This window comes from Chiloscyllium punctatum, chromosome 44 (genome assembly GCF_047496795.1).
Source record: "Chiloscyllium punctatum isolate Juve2018m chromosome 44, sChiPun1.3, whole genome shotgun sequence".
NCBI classification, from domain to species: Eukaryota; Metazoa; Chordata; class Chondrichthyes; order Orectolobiformes; family Hemiscylliidae; genus Chiloscyllium; species Chiloscyllium punctatum.
This window is the reverse complement of record NC_092782.1, coordinates 4,562,705-4,576,458: the sequence shown is the minus strand read 5'-3', so window position 1 is coordinate 4,576,458 and position 13,754 is coordinate 4,562,705. Positions and strand designations below refer to the sequence as shown.

Sequence of the window (13,754 nt, the reverse complement as noted above, 5' to 3'; positions counted from 1 at the left end):
CCCTCTGTGCTTTTAACAATGCTCACTTTCTCTGGGCATTCTTCATAACGTGGGGACCTGAATTTTACACAATATTCCAGCTGAAACCTGATCTTTTTTCAAGGTTTCCATGACTTGCTTATTTTTCTCTTCAATATCCCTATTCACAAAGCCAAATATCTTAATTTCCTTTAAATTTCCGTCACCTTCAAAGATTTGTGCATATGCAATTGCAAGCTTCTCAGTTCTTGAATTCCCCTCAAAATATGAGCTACTTTGATAACATAAACCACTTATGCTCTGCCAATGCACTTGAATGGTGCAATTGCCATTGCAGTTACCATATTTTGATGTCACACTGGGATTTGAAGTTAGCACCACTGACATTTTTCTTCTATGTGCACATGACTGCCACCTCTCCAGTGCAACTCCTTCCTCCACTTCCGTTGCTGCCTTGCTGGACATTTTGTTCACTGAGTGCAGCAAAAATGAGGTAATAGGTGATACAATGAGAGCTCTTTATGGAAGTTCCTCCACATCCATGGCTTTGCAATTAGTTTCGGGGCACCAAGTTGCAACTTAAAGAATGAATGATGTGGAGATGCCAGAACCACACAACACCAGGTTTAGTCCAACAGGTTTATGTGGAAGTACAAATTTTTGGAGAGCTGCTCCTTCGTCAGGTAGATGTGGGACAGGATCATTGATCTTTTACAATAAATTCTGTGTCCTAAGCATCTTACCACTGATGTGATGTACTCAAGAAAACTAGATTGCTGTTAAGCGTTTAATCACTTAGAATGGGGATGCTGGTTTCAAGTGATTAATATGTAATTCATAAAATTTCTTTCAAGTCACAGTCCTGAGATAACTTAAGGTTTTGTCAGTGTATTGAAAAAAAAATTACATCTCTGCTCAGACAATGCATTAAAGGTATGAGGTTAGATACTGTCCGTATCCCAACCTTGAGTCAGACTGGTTCTATTTCCAAAGTAGAAATTTACAAAATGTCACATTGACTAACTGCCGACAGATGGTGTGATTTTTTAACAAAATAGAATGTATCTGCAAATGCAAATTCACCCCATAGACTTATGTTTTGTGTGTGTGTGCGCGCGCCCACGGCAGAGAGTGTGTGTATGTGTAGGAGAGAGGGAGACTGTGTGTGCGTGTTTGCTCGACTGTGACTGAGTATACTTATACGTCTGAGAGACAGTGTGAGAGCGTGAGCGAGAGAGAGGGAGTGTGAATGTGAGCGAGCGAGCGAGCGAAAGAAAGAAAGACATATAAGAGAGAGGGAAAATGACAGAGGGTCTGTGTTAGTATGAGAGAGTGTAAGGTGTGGTGTGGTCATCTGCAGTGTGACATGAACCAAAGATCCCATATGAGGCTGTCCTCATGGGTTTCGAACTTGGCTATTAACCTCTGTTCAGCAACTTCACGTTGTTGCATATCCCGAAGTCCACCTTGGGGTCACTGAATCAGTTCTACAGTGGCATCACAAACACTGCAATTGCATGGACTACGAGGCACCCATCTTGCAATAGCATAGCTTACACAAGAGCAAAATGCTACAAATATAAGTGATTTAAAATATAAACAAATGCTGGAAATACCCTTGCAGCATCTACTGACGGAGAAACATGCTGTTCCTCACAATGTATATAATTTCACACATATGTCACTTCACCATTTTATATCCTTCTGAAGTCTGTGAATATTCCCTTTATTTTGACTACTTTGCAGAGGATACAAAATTTGGCACATTTTAAAATGGACACTAAAAGTCCTAATGCTACTTCTCGAGGAAGCTTTTGCTTCTTCCTCCCCATCAGAAAAAAATCTATTCATCACCACTCTCTACCTGCTATCCTTTAGCCAATAAAGTAACCACATTGCCAATGTTCCTTTCATCCCACTTCTTTTTATTTTAAAATAGGTTTGTTATCTGTGACTTCAACAAATGCATTTTCAACATCCATAGATACCACATGGCTATCATCAACAACTATCTTTTTTCTTCATTGAACTCAGTCAGATTAGTCATAAACAATTCATCTTTAAGAGATCCATGTCTTCATGGCAGAGTCTTCTTTAAATACACTTACATTTGTCCTTGGGAAAGATTTTCCCCATTACTTTTCCTACCACTGATGTTAGACTGATTCTCTTTTCTAATTAGGTTTCTCTGTTTTTTTGAATATGTAACATTCGCAATCCTCCAGTCTTCGGGCACCACTCCTATGTCCTGAACAGAGACTTAAGACATAGGAGCAAAAGTAGGCCATTTGGTCCATCATCTCTATTCTATCGTGCAATGAGATCACAGCTAATCTGATGATCCTCAATTAAGCTTTCCTCCATAATCTTTCATTTCCTTACTGATTAAAAATCTGCCTATACTAGCCTTGATTCTTAACAGTCCAACCTCTACAGCCTTCTGTTGGAAAGAATTCCACAGATTTACTGTACTAAAGAAAAAAATATATCTTTGCCAATCATTTTAAGTGGGTAACCCCTAACTCAGATTATGACCTCTGGTCCTCGATTCTCCCACAAGAGGAAATAACCTCTCTGCATCTGTCCTGAAAGTACCCTAATAATCTTGCATATTTCAATAAGGCCTCTAACTTTTCTAAACTCCAATGTGTTCAGGTGCATGGTTCTCTGAAAGTGGAGTCACAGGTAGGCAGAGCAATGAAGAAAGCTGTTGGCACACTAGTCTTCATTAATCAGAGCACTGAGTATTGAAGTTGGGAAGCTATGTTGCAGTTATACAGGATGTTGGCAAGGCCGCACTTGGAGTACTGTGTTCAGTTTTGGTCACCTTGCTATAGGAAGGATGTTATTAAACTGGAAAGAGTGCAGAAGAAATTTACAAGAATGTTGCCAGGACTCAAGGCTCTGAGTTATAGGGAGACGTTGAACGAAGAACAAAGAAAATTACAGCACAGGAACAGGTCCTTTGGCCCTCCAAGACTGCCCCGACCTAGATCCTCTATGTAAACCTATCGCCTATTAGGTTAGCACTGCTGCCTCACAGCGCCAGGGACCCAGGTTCAATTCCCGCCTCAGGCAACTGTCTGTATTGAGTTTGCATGTTCTCCCCGTGTCTGTGTGGGTTTCCTCCGAGTGCTCCGGTTTCCACCCACAGTCCAGAGATGTGCAGGTCAGGTGAATTGGCCGTGCTAAATTGCCCGTAGTGTTAGGTAAGGGGTAAATGTTGGGGTATGGGTGGGTTGCGCTTCGGCGGGTCGGTGTGGACTTGTTGGGCCGAAGGGCCTGTTTCCACACTGTAATGTAATCTATTTTTATCATCCAAGGACCTGTATCTCTCTGTTCCCTACCCATTCACGTATCTGTCAAGATACATCTTAAATTACACTATTGTGCCTGCTTCTACCACCTCCGCTGACAACACGTTCCAGGCACCCATCACCTTCTGCGTAAAGAACTTTCCACACATATCTCCCTTAAACCTTTTCCCTCTCACCTTGAACTCATGACCTTTAGTAATGAAGTCCTCCACTCTGGGAGAAAGCTTCTTGGTATCCACCCTGTCTATATCTCTCATGATTTTGTAGACTTCAAATCAGGTGCCCCCTCAACCTCCATCCTAATCTACTCAACCTCTCTTCATAGCTAGCACCCTCGATATCAGGCAACATCCTGGTGAACCTCCTCTGCACCCTCTCCAAAGCATCCACATCCTTCTGGTAATGTGGCAACCAGAACTGCACACAGTATTCCAAATGGGACCAAACCAAAATCTTATACAACTGTAACATGACCTGCCAACTCTTGTATTCAATACCCCATCCAATGAAGCAAAGCATGTTGTGTGCCTTTTTGACCACCCTATCGATCTGCACGGCCACTTTCAGGGTACAATGGACCCGAAAACCCAGAGCTCTCTGTACACCAATTTCCCTAAGGCTTTTCCATTTACCAAAAAGTTTGTTCTTGAATTGGATATTCCAAAATGCATCACCTTACATTTCCCCAGATTGAACTCCATATGCCATTTCTCCGCCCAACTCTTCAATCTATCTACATTCTGTTGTATTCTCTGACAATCCCCTTGACTATCTGCTACTCCACCAATCTTAGTGTCATCTGCAAACTTGCGAATCAGACCACCTATACCTTCCTCCAGATCATTTACGTATATCACAAACAACAGTGGACCTAGCACGGATCCCTGCGGAACACACTGGTCACAGTTCTCCATTTTGAGAAACTCCCTTCCACTACTACTGTCTTCTGTTGCCCAACCAGTTCTCTGTCTATTTAGCTCATACACCCTGGACCCCATGCGACTTCACTTTCTCCATCAGCCTACCATGGGTAAACTTATCAATCGCCCTACTGAAGTCCACACACACAACATCCAGAGCCCTTCCCCATGTCAATCAATGTTGTCACTTCCTCAAAGGATTCTATTAAGTTGGTTAATTCTTGACGTTCCCTGCACAAAACCATGTTGCCTATCACCAATAAGGGCATTTTCTTCCGAATAGGAATAGATCCTATCCCTCAGTATCTTCTCTAGCAGATTCCCTACCACTAATGTCAGGCTCACCGATCTATAATTACTTGGATTATCCCTGCTACCCTTCTTAAACAAGGGGACAACATTAGCAATTCCCCAATTCTCCAGAACCTCACGCGTATTCAAGGATGCTGCAAAGATATCTGTTAAGACCTCAGCTATTTCCTCTCTCGCTTCTCTCAGTAACATGGAATAGATCCTACCCAGACCTGGGGACCTGACAACCTTAATGTCTTTTAAAATACCAAACACTTCCTCTGTGGCATTTTGCAGTTGCATCAAGTGTGTAAGAATCTCAAGAAAAATAACGTAACACCTCCCTCCTTATGCCGACTTGACCTAGATTAATTAAATATCTAAAAGCTAGGACATTTTTCTTTAGCACTTAGGAAACTGAGAGGGGGCTCTCGTTGAAGTGTGTAAGATCATGAGAGGCATGAATCGGGTGAATGCACTGTCTTTTTCCCAGGGTTGGGGAATTGTGGACTAGAGTGCATTAGTTTAAGGTTAGAGGGGAAAGAATAAAAGGGGACCTGAGATTTTTTTTTAAATTGTGTGGTTTGCTTATGGAATGAGCTGCCAGCGGAGTGGTTGAGGTAGGTAAATTAAGAACATTTAAAAGGCATTTAGACAAATACATGGATAGGAAATGTTTAGAAGGATATGGGCCAAGTGCAGGGAAATGGGGTTAGCGTAGGTGGGCATTTTGGTCAGTGTGGACCAATTTGGGCCAAAGGGCCTCTCTCTGTGCTATAGGACTCCATCTCCATGAGTACAAGGCCAATCTACTCAACTTCTGCCCAAAAGAAATTCTCTCCAAACACAGATCAATAGCGAAGCTTCTCTGGATCACCTCCAATACTAGTAATAATGTTACCTTAGCTAAGGGGACCAAAACTGCTTGCAGTACTTCAGCTGCAGTCTGACTAGTACTTTGTAGTGGTTTAGCAAGTTCTCCCTACTTTTATACTCCAATCCCTTTGAAGGCCAATAGTCCATTCATCTTCCCTATTACCCAATGAACTTGGAAGAACAATTTTGTGATTCATGCACAAACAGCAGTCAGGTGGGACAAGTTTAGTTTGGGATTATGTTCGGCATGGTCTAGTTGGACTGAACAGTCTGTTTCCGTGCCATATGACTCTGACTCCTAAATCCCTGTGCTGCAGCTTTGTGCAGATTGCAGTCAGTTTCTGCCATCTCCATTTCTGCTTCCTTCAGCAAATTATACTCCATCTGGAGAAGTGATTCATGAACTTTGAATGTTACCAATTTATTTAACACTTATTTTTGTTCTTTTCTCCTCCCCCTCTATGTGGAAAAATTCAACTGGTCAGGTAGGAATACTAATTAAGTTTACAGTTATGCCAGACTTCATAAACTCATGGTAGTAAAGTTGTAGTACTTTGTTTACATCAGCTGGCTGTAATTCAGAGACATCTATACATTTACAACAAATTGCTTGAATAAAGTCATGCACCCAGCTCACACTTGAGTGCATTTGGGTGAGTTTATAACACATAATTTGAATAACAGAAAACAGAGAAAACCAGTTTGCCTTTATACTTGGATTACAAGCCTAAAAATTGTGAAGATGCCTCCTTTCCGTTCCTTGACTACTTTTGTCTCCATCCTGAGCAAAGGATTATGAGGTAATACTTTGCTGTATCAAGGCAATTGTATTACAAAACTACTATTACTTCAAGCAAATTTTACATATAATTGCCAAAAGGTTTGGGATTCAGACAATCATGGGGTAGGATTTTTAATTCTTGCATGAGACCAGAATGGACGTGGGTGAATGGGTGATGAAAAAATCACACTACAGACAAATCTAATGAATCTATTTAAAAAGAGTTCATTACTGCTTAAGAGTTTGAAGGTGATACACAATTGGGTAAGGAGCATGATGAAGTTGACAACATAGTGGGGAGCCAGTCATTGCCATGACAGGAATTTAGATGGCCTTCCCCACTAACAGTAGAATATTGAGTACTCAGCCAGTATCACAAATGCTACTGGGTATGCACAGGTTGTGCTCAGAGTTGACTATGACTTCAGAAGTGCAGACGGTCATGCATAAACTAGCATAGTGATTTCCATATAGCTGGAGCCTCATAAGCACAAAGGGGCAGTGAGTTTCACCTCCATCACTTAACTACACTGCCTCATACCCTACTTCCTGTAAGGACTCAATTTCATTCTACCAGTTGTATCTATTGCTCTCTATCACTGCCAATGCTTCAATTACTCTTTCAAGGTGAAGCAGCAATTTACATGTTCTTCTTTCAATTTGATCTACTACATTCGCTGCTCACAAAGTGGTCTCCAAAACATTGGGGAAACCAAGCACACATTTGGTGACTGCTTTGAGGAATATCTCTATTCTGTCAACAAGAATGATCCTGAGCTTCAAATGGCTTGTCATTTTAATTCTCCAATTTTCTCTCACCCTGACACTTTCTGTTCTTGGCCAACTACAGTCTTCCTGTAACTCAACAGCTAATTCTCAACCTGCAAATCTTTGGGCACATGGGACTGGACAGTAATTTACCAGTGTTAATACTCCCATATTTCAAGGCAACTTCAAAGTATTTGTGTTACATTTTCATTGTCCACCCCTGTAGTGCAATCCATTTGAGAGATCAGAGAGCACATCACAAATTGGGGATAAACTTTCCTGCAACTGGATGCAATATTCAGTCTATCTTTGTTGGTTTTGTCGGAATTTTGACTTCTGAAAACCTTCCTCTATCTACAAGATATCAATGAGGAGTGTGGTAAAATACTCGCCACTTGTTTGAGGAATATGGCTATCTTGGGCCTCAAGAAGATTGAAATTATTAAAGACAAAGCAGATTGCTTAATTGGCTTCCCATCTATCACTTTAAATTGCCCCTCCACTGTAATACACAGTTGTTGCAGTGTGTACAATATTCAAGATGCACTGCTACAATTTGCGATAGCTTCTTCAAAGCTCCCCCATTGTCTGGAAGGATGTCAGCAGCAGGTAAATGGGAACATCACTATCTCAAAATACTCCTCCAAGTCACATATTGTCACGACTTGGAAATATAATGCAGCTTATTTGTTAGTATTCTATTAGTATAATGGAACTCCCTCTTCAACACACTGTGGGAGTACCTTCACCATATAGACGAGAGTATTTTATGAAAGTGACTTGGCAAGGATCGGAAATAAATGCTGGCCTTGCCGATGTAACCCATACCTCGCTAGATTTTATTTTAAAACAAGGGGTGCTGATTGACCTGCAATTTCTATTTTTTTTTCCAGTAACTGTAGTATATTGTTCATTCGAAAAAGAAATTTTAGAAGTCTTAAATGGAAGGTAGCATTATTTCACTATGAATGACATCTGTTTAATTAAATTGCAAATTATTATCCCTGCAGTAATTATGATTGGGGAAAAAAGTCTAATATATTAAAACCTTCATAGTTTACCTTAGATTTCAAGAAAGAATATTAATATTTTCAAATATTCTTTCATAGGGATTCACTTTATTATGGTGTGGGCCTTCAAGTTGAAACCTGTAAGTGCCATAAGTTGGTATTCTGCCAATAAACTGTGACATGTCATTTATATAATTGATTTGGATGCGAGCATAAGAGGTACAGTTAGTAAGTTTGCAGATGACACCAAAATTGGAGGTGTAGTGGACAGTGAAGAAGGTTACCTCAGATTACAACAAAATCTTGATCAGATGGGCCAATGGGCTGAGAAGTGGCAGATGGAGTTTAATTCAGATAAATGCGAAGTGCTGCATTTTGGGAAAGCAAATCTTAGCAGGACTTATACACTTAATGGTAAGGTCCTAGGGAGTGTTGCTGAACAAAGAGACCTTGGAGTGCAGGTTCATAGCTCCTTGAAAGTGGAGTCGCAGGTAAATAGGATAGTGAAGAAAGCGTTTGGTATGCTTTCCTTTATTGGTCAGAGTATTGAGTACAGGACATGGGAGGTCATGTTGCGTCTGTACAGGACATTGGTTAGGCCACTGTTGGAATATTGCTTGCTATTCTGGTCTCCTATTGGAAAGGTGCTGTGAAACTTGAAAGGGTTCAGAAAAGATTTACAAGGCTATTGCAAGGTTTGGAGGATTTGAGCTATAGGGAGAGGCTGAACAGGCTGGGGCTGCTTTCCCTGGAGCGTCGGAGGCTGAGGGGTGACCTTGGAGGTTTACAAATTTATGAGGGGCATGGATAGGATAAATAGACAAAGTCTTTTCCCTGGGGATAGGGAGTCCAGAACTAGAGGGCATAGGGTTAGGATGAGAGGGGAAAGATATAAAAGAGACCTAAGGGGCAACTTTTTCACGCAGAGGGAGGTATGTGTATGGAATGAGCTACCAGAGAAAGTGGTGGAGGCTGGTACAATTGCAACATTTAAGAGGCATTTGGATGGGTATATGAATAGGAAGTGTTTGAAGGGATATGGGCCAGGTGCTGGCAGGGGGGGGACTACATGGGGTTGGGATATTTGGTCGGCATGGACGGGTTGGACCGAAGGGTATGTTTCCATGCTGTACATCTCTATGAGTATGTATCTGAAGGTTTATTTAGTCTCATTGTGACTGAGAATCAAGTTATTTCATTAAAAGAAATTGGAATGAACTTTCTCCCCAAAAAACAGAAAGTAACAGCACTGACATCAATGGCTGATTTTTTTTTCTGGCTAAGTGGTAGCAGTGCACAAAGGTAAGATGTTAGTGTTTGGAGCAGGGTGTGTGTTGAAAAAATAGTTTCTGTGTTGAGACATTTTCCCACTACCAGGAAACTCAAGAGTGGCTGGTTATACTACTATCACTCAATTGTGAGGCATTTTGCCATTACAGCAGCATCACCACCACAGATGAAGGCTTCCAGTGTATTGGAGATGTCCTGGGTGGTAACTGGAACTGGGATGCCAAGGGAAGGCTGCCCCACCTGCAGTGTTAAATAAATCTGCCAGAGGGATTTTCCTGTTTAACATTCCAAATGGTTTGGTCCTCATTTTAGTTCAGAGTTTTTAAGCCCTCTGATTGAACCTGCAGCATCTAAAGCTCATCATCCTTAAACAGTCACAGTCCCAAAGGCAGTTTAGAGGAGGCCATTTCACAGAACATTGTGCCACAAATCTCAATATCACCCGTGGAGGCTTGTGACCCCCTTTGGTGCTGATGACAAAGTCTTGAAATCTGAGGAAAAATCCAATCCTCAAAGTTTTTGTCAAGTGTTCTCAATCAAACACAACATTTGTTTGATGTAAAATATAACTATGAAAATGTGCCTTTACTCCAACCTCATTCAGCACGTGCTTTCAATCATGTGATTCTCAGAATAAGCTTCATAATAGTCCACAAGTTTAACCAGAGCTGTATTGTGTAATCAGCTGGAACAGGAACTGGATTTTGAGAATATCCAAATTTACTCCATCCATCACCTCGACAATTTGTGTGAAACCCAGTAAATAGAGCCGGATGGTGGTTCAGTGGTTAGTACTGCTGCCTCAAAGCATCAGAGACCCAGGTTGAATTCCAACCTCGGGCAACAGTCTGTGTTGGAGTTTGCACATTTTCCCCTTGTCTGTGTGAGTTTCCTCCGAATGCTCCAGTTTTCCTCCTACGGTCCAACAAGATGTGCAGGTTACTGGCCATGCCAATATGTGAATTGGTCATGCTAAACCTCCATACCGTCCTTACCTGACAAAAGAGCAGTGTTCCGAAAGCTCGTACTTCCAAATAAACCTGTTCGACCATAACCTGGTGTCGACAGATATCAAGAATGAACAAGCTAGGTGGATTAACCATGACAACACAAAGTTACAGGGATGCTCTTTGGAAGGTCAGTGAGATTCGATGGGCCGAATAGCCTACTCCCACGCTCAAGATTCTATGATTCACTGGATTATCTACTATCTCCCACAATTAAAATAACAGTTATATTTAAAGAATTAGGAAATTAACCACTAATTCAGCTGGTCCCAAGAGTCAACTGGAGTGACAAGACAGCATATCAATCTCTGACTCAATTAGAAAAACTAGGTCAGAAAGATGTAGCCACAACCTACTCAATTTACCATGAAAAACAAGACTTTTATAGGTAAGCAGACACTTGTGCAAGGCACACATGAGAACAGGCTGTCCTCATGAGAACAAATTAATAATGTGCATAAGACCACAGCATAAGAAAGTGACTAAATTCGGAAGCAAATTGTAAGTGCCACCCTGAAAGTGTTCAAACTTGCATCACTGTAGCTGTTCTGACAAATTGTTATCAACCTGAAATGTTAACTCTTTCATTCTCCACAAGTGCTGGCCTACAATTTCCTTTTTGTTTAAATTTCAGGTGTCCAGTACCTACAAAATTTTGCTTTTCTATCATAGCGATTCAATTGAAGATGCTCTTCTCAAAGTGGAAAAGGGTAAGGATCAGAATGCAGAGGTGCAGCAGTGCAGATATAAGTTGATCAAATCCATGCAACACTTGATTGTATATTGAAACGTTCAACTTATTTTTAAAATAAAAAATCTTTACAATATACAAAGTTGACTACCTTTGGTAGAACCATATTATATTCTAATTTCAAATTCAGAAATGGTAATTTAAACAGCCAAAACAAATCTATAACAATAAATGTTTATAAACATTTACAGTCCTCAGTTTCTTATTGGTTAAATAAATTGAATTTGTAATCACTAGAGGAAGCTGAATCTTCAAAATGGAATGAAAACAAGTAGAACATTATCATATTTAGCAAAATGTTCTTCTAAGTCAAGTTAATTAATCTTTCATGGGCACTAAAACCAAAACAGCAACTTCTTCTAAAGTAGGTTTTCAATCAGGGATTGTAGTAAAACACATCACACCTATTATTACAACTAAGGGGCTGAAAGGAATCCAATTTCCTAAAACATAAATAACCCACACATTACCTCTCTAATCTACGGATTCAAGGTATTAGAGTAATTCTAAGGTGTCAGGTGATATCTACAGCAATACGCTAATGGCTTCAGTGGTGCTACCTTTCAGAGTTCAAATCTGCCAGAACAATCAATTTAATGAGCTCCAGTTTCACAGTGAAATCCTTACCCTGTGTCCCCTGTAAAAAGCAATCTCTTCTGCATTGGCTATAATACGTGAATGGATGTATCTCAAGTATCCCTTCCTCTGGGCTTCTTCGGCCACCAGCTTGCCAAACCTTGGAGAGAAGGCTCGTAATACCCTGGCTGTGGCATAAACGACAAGCCCGGCTAACAGCGTGGGTCCCGTGGGGTTTGCTCCCCGCGAGGTCGCGGTCTGGATCAGGGTGTAGGAAGTTAACATTACGTCCAAGATGGGTTTGGTCAGGTTGGAATACAAGTGTGCGATGGACTGAGCAAACATCATGATATCCTCTGTCAGCGACTGGTCGGGGTTCTCCAGCCTTCCGTCCATGTTGCTGACCTTGTAGTAAGTCTGATCGGTGAAGTAGGTTCGATAGGCGTGTTCGACCAGGCGGGTGCGAAATGCCAGGGCCAGCTTGCATTCCAGATAGCGGATAACGCTGTTGACGAAGGTGGCCGGGATGGCCACCAGGAGCCATTTGACCAGTTTCAGCACAAAGCTCCTCGGCTTCTTCTCAACGATAGACTTCACGATCTTCCCATCCAAGCCGGCCACGTAAATCGACAGGAAGGTCCTGGAAATCAGAGCCACCGAGTGCAGGCAGAGCAAGCCCAGCTCCTTGGTGACCAGTTTGGGGAAGAGGATTTTCCCGAGACCGATCAGCTGCTGCAAGAAGTCCGCGTCGACAGCTGGAGATTTCTTGGCAGGGCAGTGGCTGCGGGAATGGCGGGGAGCCGGGTTTACGGGCTGAGCTTTGCCGTGGAGCTGATGACAGAGGAGCGGGTACAGCCTCCTGACACCGTAGGCGGCGAGGAGCAGGAAGACGGCTCTCCGGGCGGCCCGGGACTTGGTCCATTTCACCCCGGCCGCCACATACAGCAGATGGGACATTTGCGCCCCGTCAGTGCTCCAGCTCGCACACGGAGAACAAAACGACGGCGGCGGCGGCAGCAACGACACAGACGGCGAGTCTGACAGACGGGGAAAGGTTACTGGGTGTCATGGTGCAGGGCGCCCCATCGGTTCCGCAAACTGAGAGCCGCTCTCACCGGCGCTGCGGCACCGCGTCCACCTCCGTCACCCAACGCGCACGCTCCCGTCTCCTGCTGGGATTGGCGCAGAGCTCGAGCGCGTTCCATGCGCCTCCCAGCGCACACGCGCCCATCGGCGCGCGCGTTCCATGCGCCTCCCAGCGCACACGCGCCCGTCGGCGCGCGCTCTCCATGCACCACTCGGCGGCGGCTGACCTCGAGAGACAGAATCAAAATGTCCATTTATCAGTGTGTGTGGCTCTGTCAGAGGGAGGTCATGTGATTTGATTTGCGTTTTTCTCGGTGACTAGGTATGTGGATGAGGTTGGTTACCACGGTATGAGCCAATGGGATCCAGGGCATTCTGGATCATTGAATGGCTCTTTGGTGGCAGGAAGCAGTGAGTAATATTTGAAAGGTGTTTTTGTGACTAGAAGCCTGTGTCCACTGGTACACGACAGAGTTCAACGTTGGGTTTTGTGGTGTAAGTGTACATTTCTGATCTAGACATGAATGTTGGAGACTTGGTCAAAAATTAATCATCATCATCAAAAATGGCGAAGTTAATACTCTTAGACCAGAGAACAGTATAGACAGTCAGGTCAGATGAACTGAACAGTGGCAAACGGAATTAAATCCTGAAGATGTGTGAGGAATGCATTTTGGGAGGACTAACTTGGCAAGGGAATACACATTGAATTGTCAGGCCCAAGGAAGTACAAGAGAATCAAAGAGATCCTCATATGTAGAACGATCGATGTCCAAAGATACTTGAAACTAAACAGCAGAGCAGCCTTTATGTGGATTCACTGCTGGGTCAGACAGCAGCGTAAGTCTCTTTCTGTGTTTGAACCGTCTTTGTCTCCCTTCCTACTTTTAAAAATGCCCTTGTTTTGACATTTCCCCCTCCCCCAAAAGTTCCAAAACCATGCAACAGCTTATAAAAGAGTAATTACTGCTCTTAGAGTTCGAGGAAATCAGTTCCAACACTGAAAATACCTCAAAAAATGAGTAGCTCTTAAAAGCAGTATTTTTTATTTCGTTCTCCATCTTGGATTAAAAGCCAGGAAACCACAGATTGACCTGACATT

At 42.5% G+C, this 13,754-nt stretch overlaps 1 protein-coding gene across 1 annotated transcript in view; it reads right to left on the bottom strand.

The window, feature by feature from the left end:
• LOC140466676 (ATP-binding cassette sub-family D member 2-like) overlaps nt 1-12,712 on the bottom strand; it is a 91,806-nt gene extending 79,094 nt beyond the window's left edge. Inside the window, exon 1 of the mRNA XM_072562130.1 lies at nt 11,618-12,712. Coding sequence (XP_072418231.1) covers nt 11,618-12,523 — 906 coding nt within the window. The 5' untranslated portion in view covers nt 12,524-12,712. The remainder of the gene's footprint in view (nt 1-11,617) is intronic.
• Nucleotides 12,713-13,754: the final 1,042 nt, after the last annotated feature.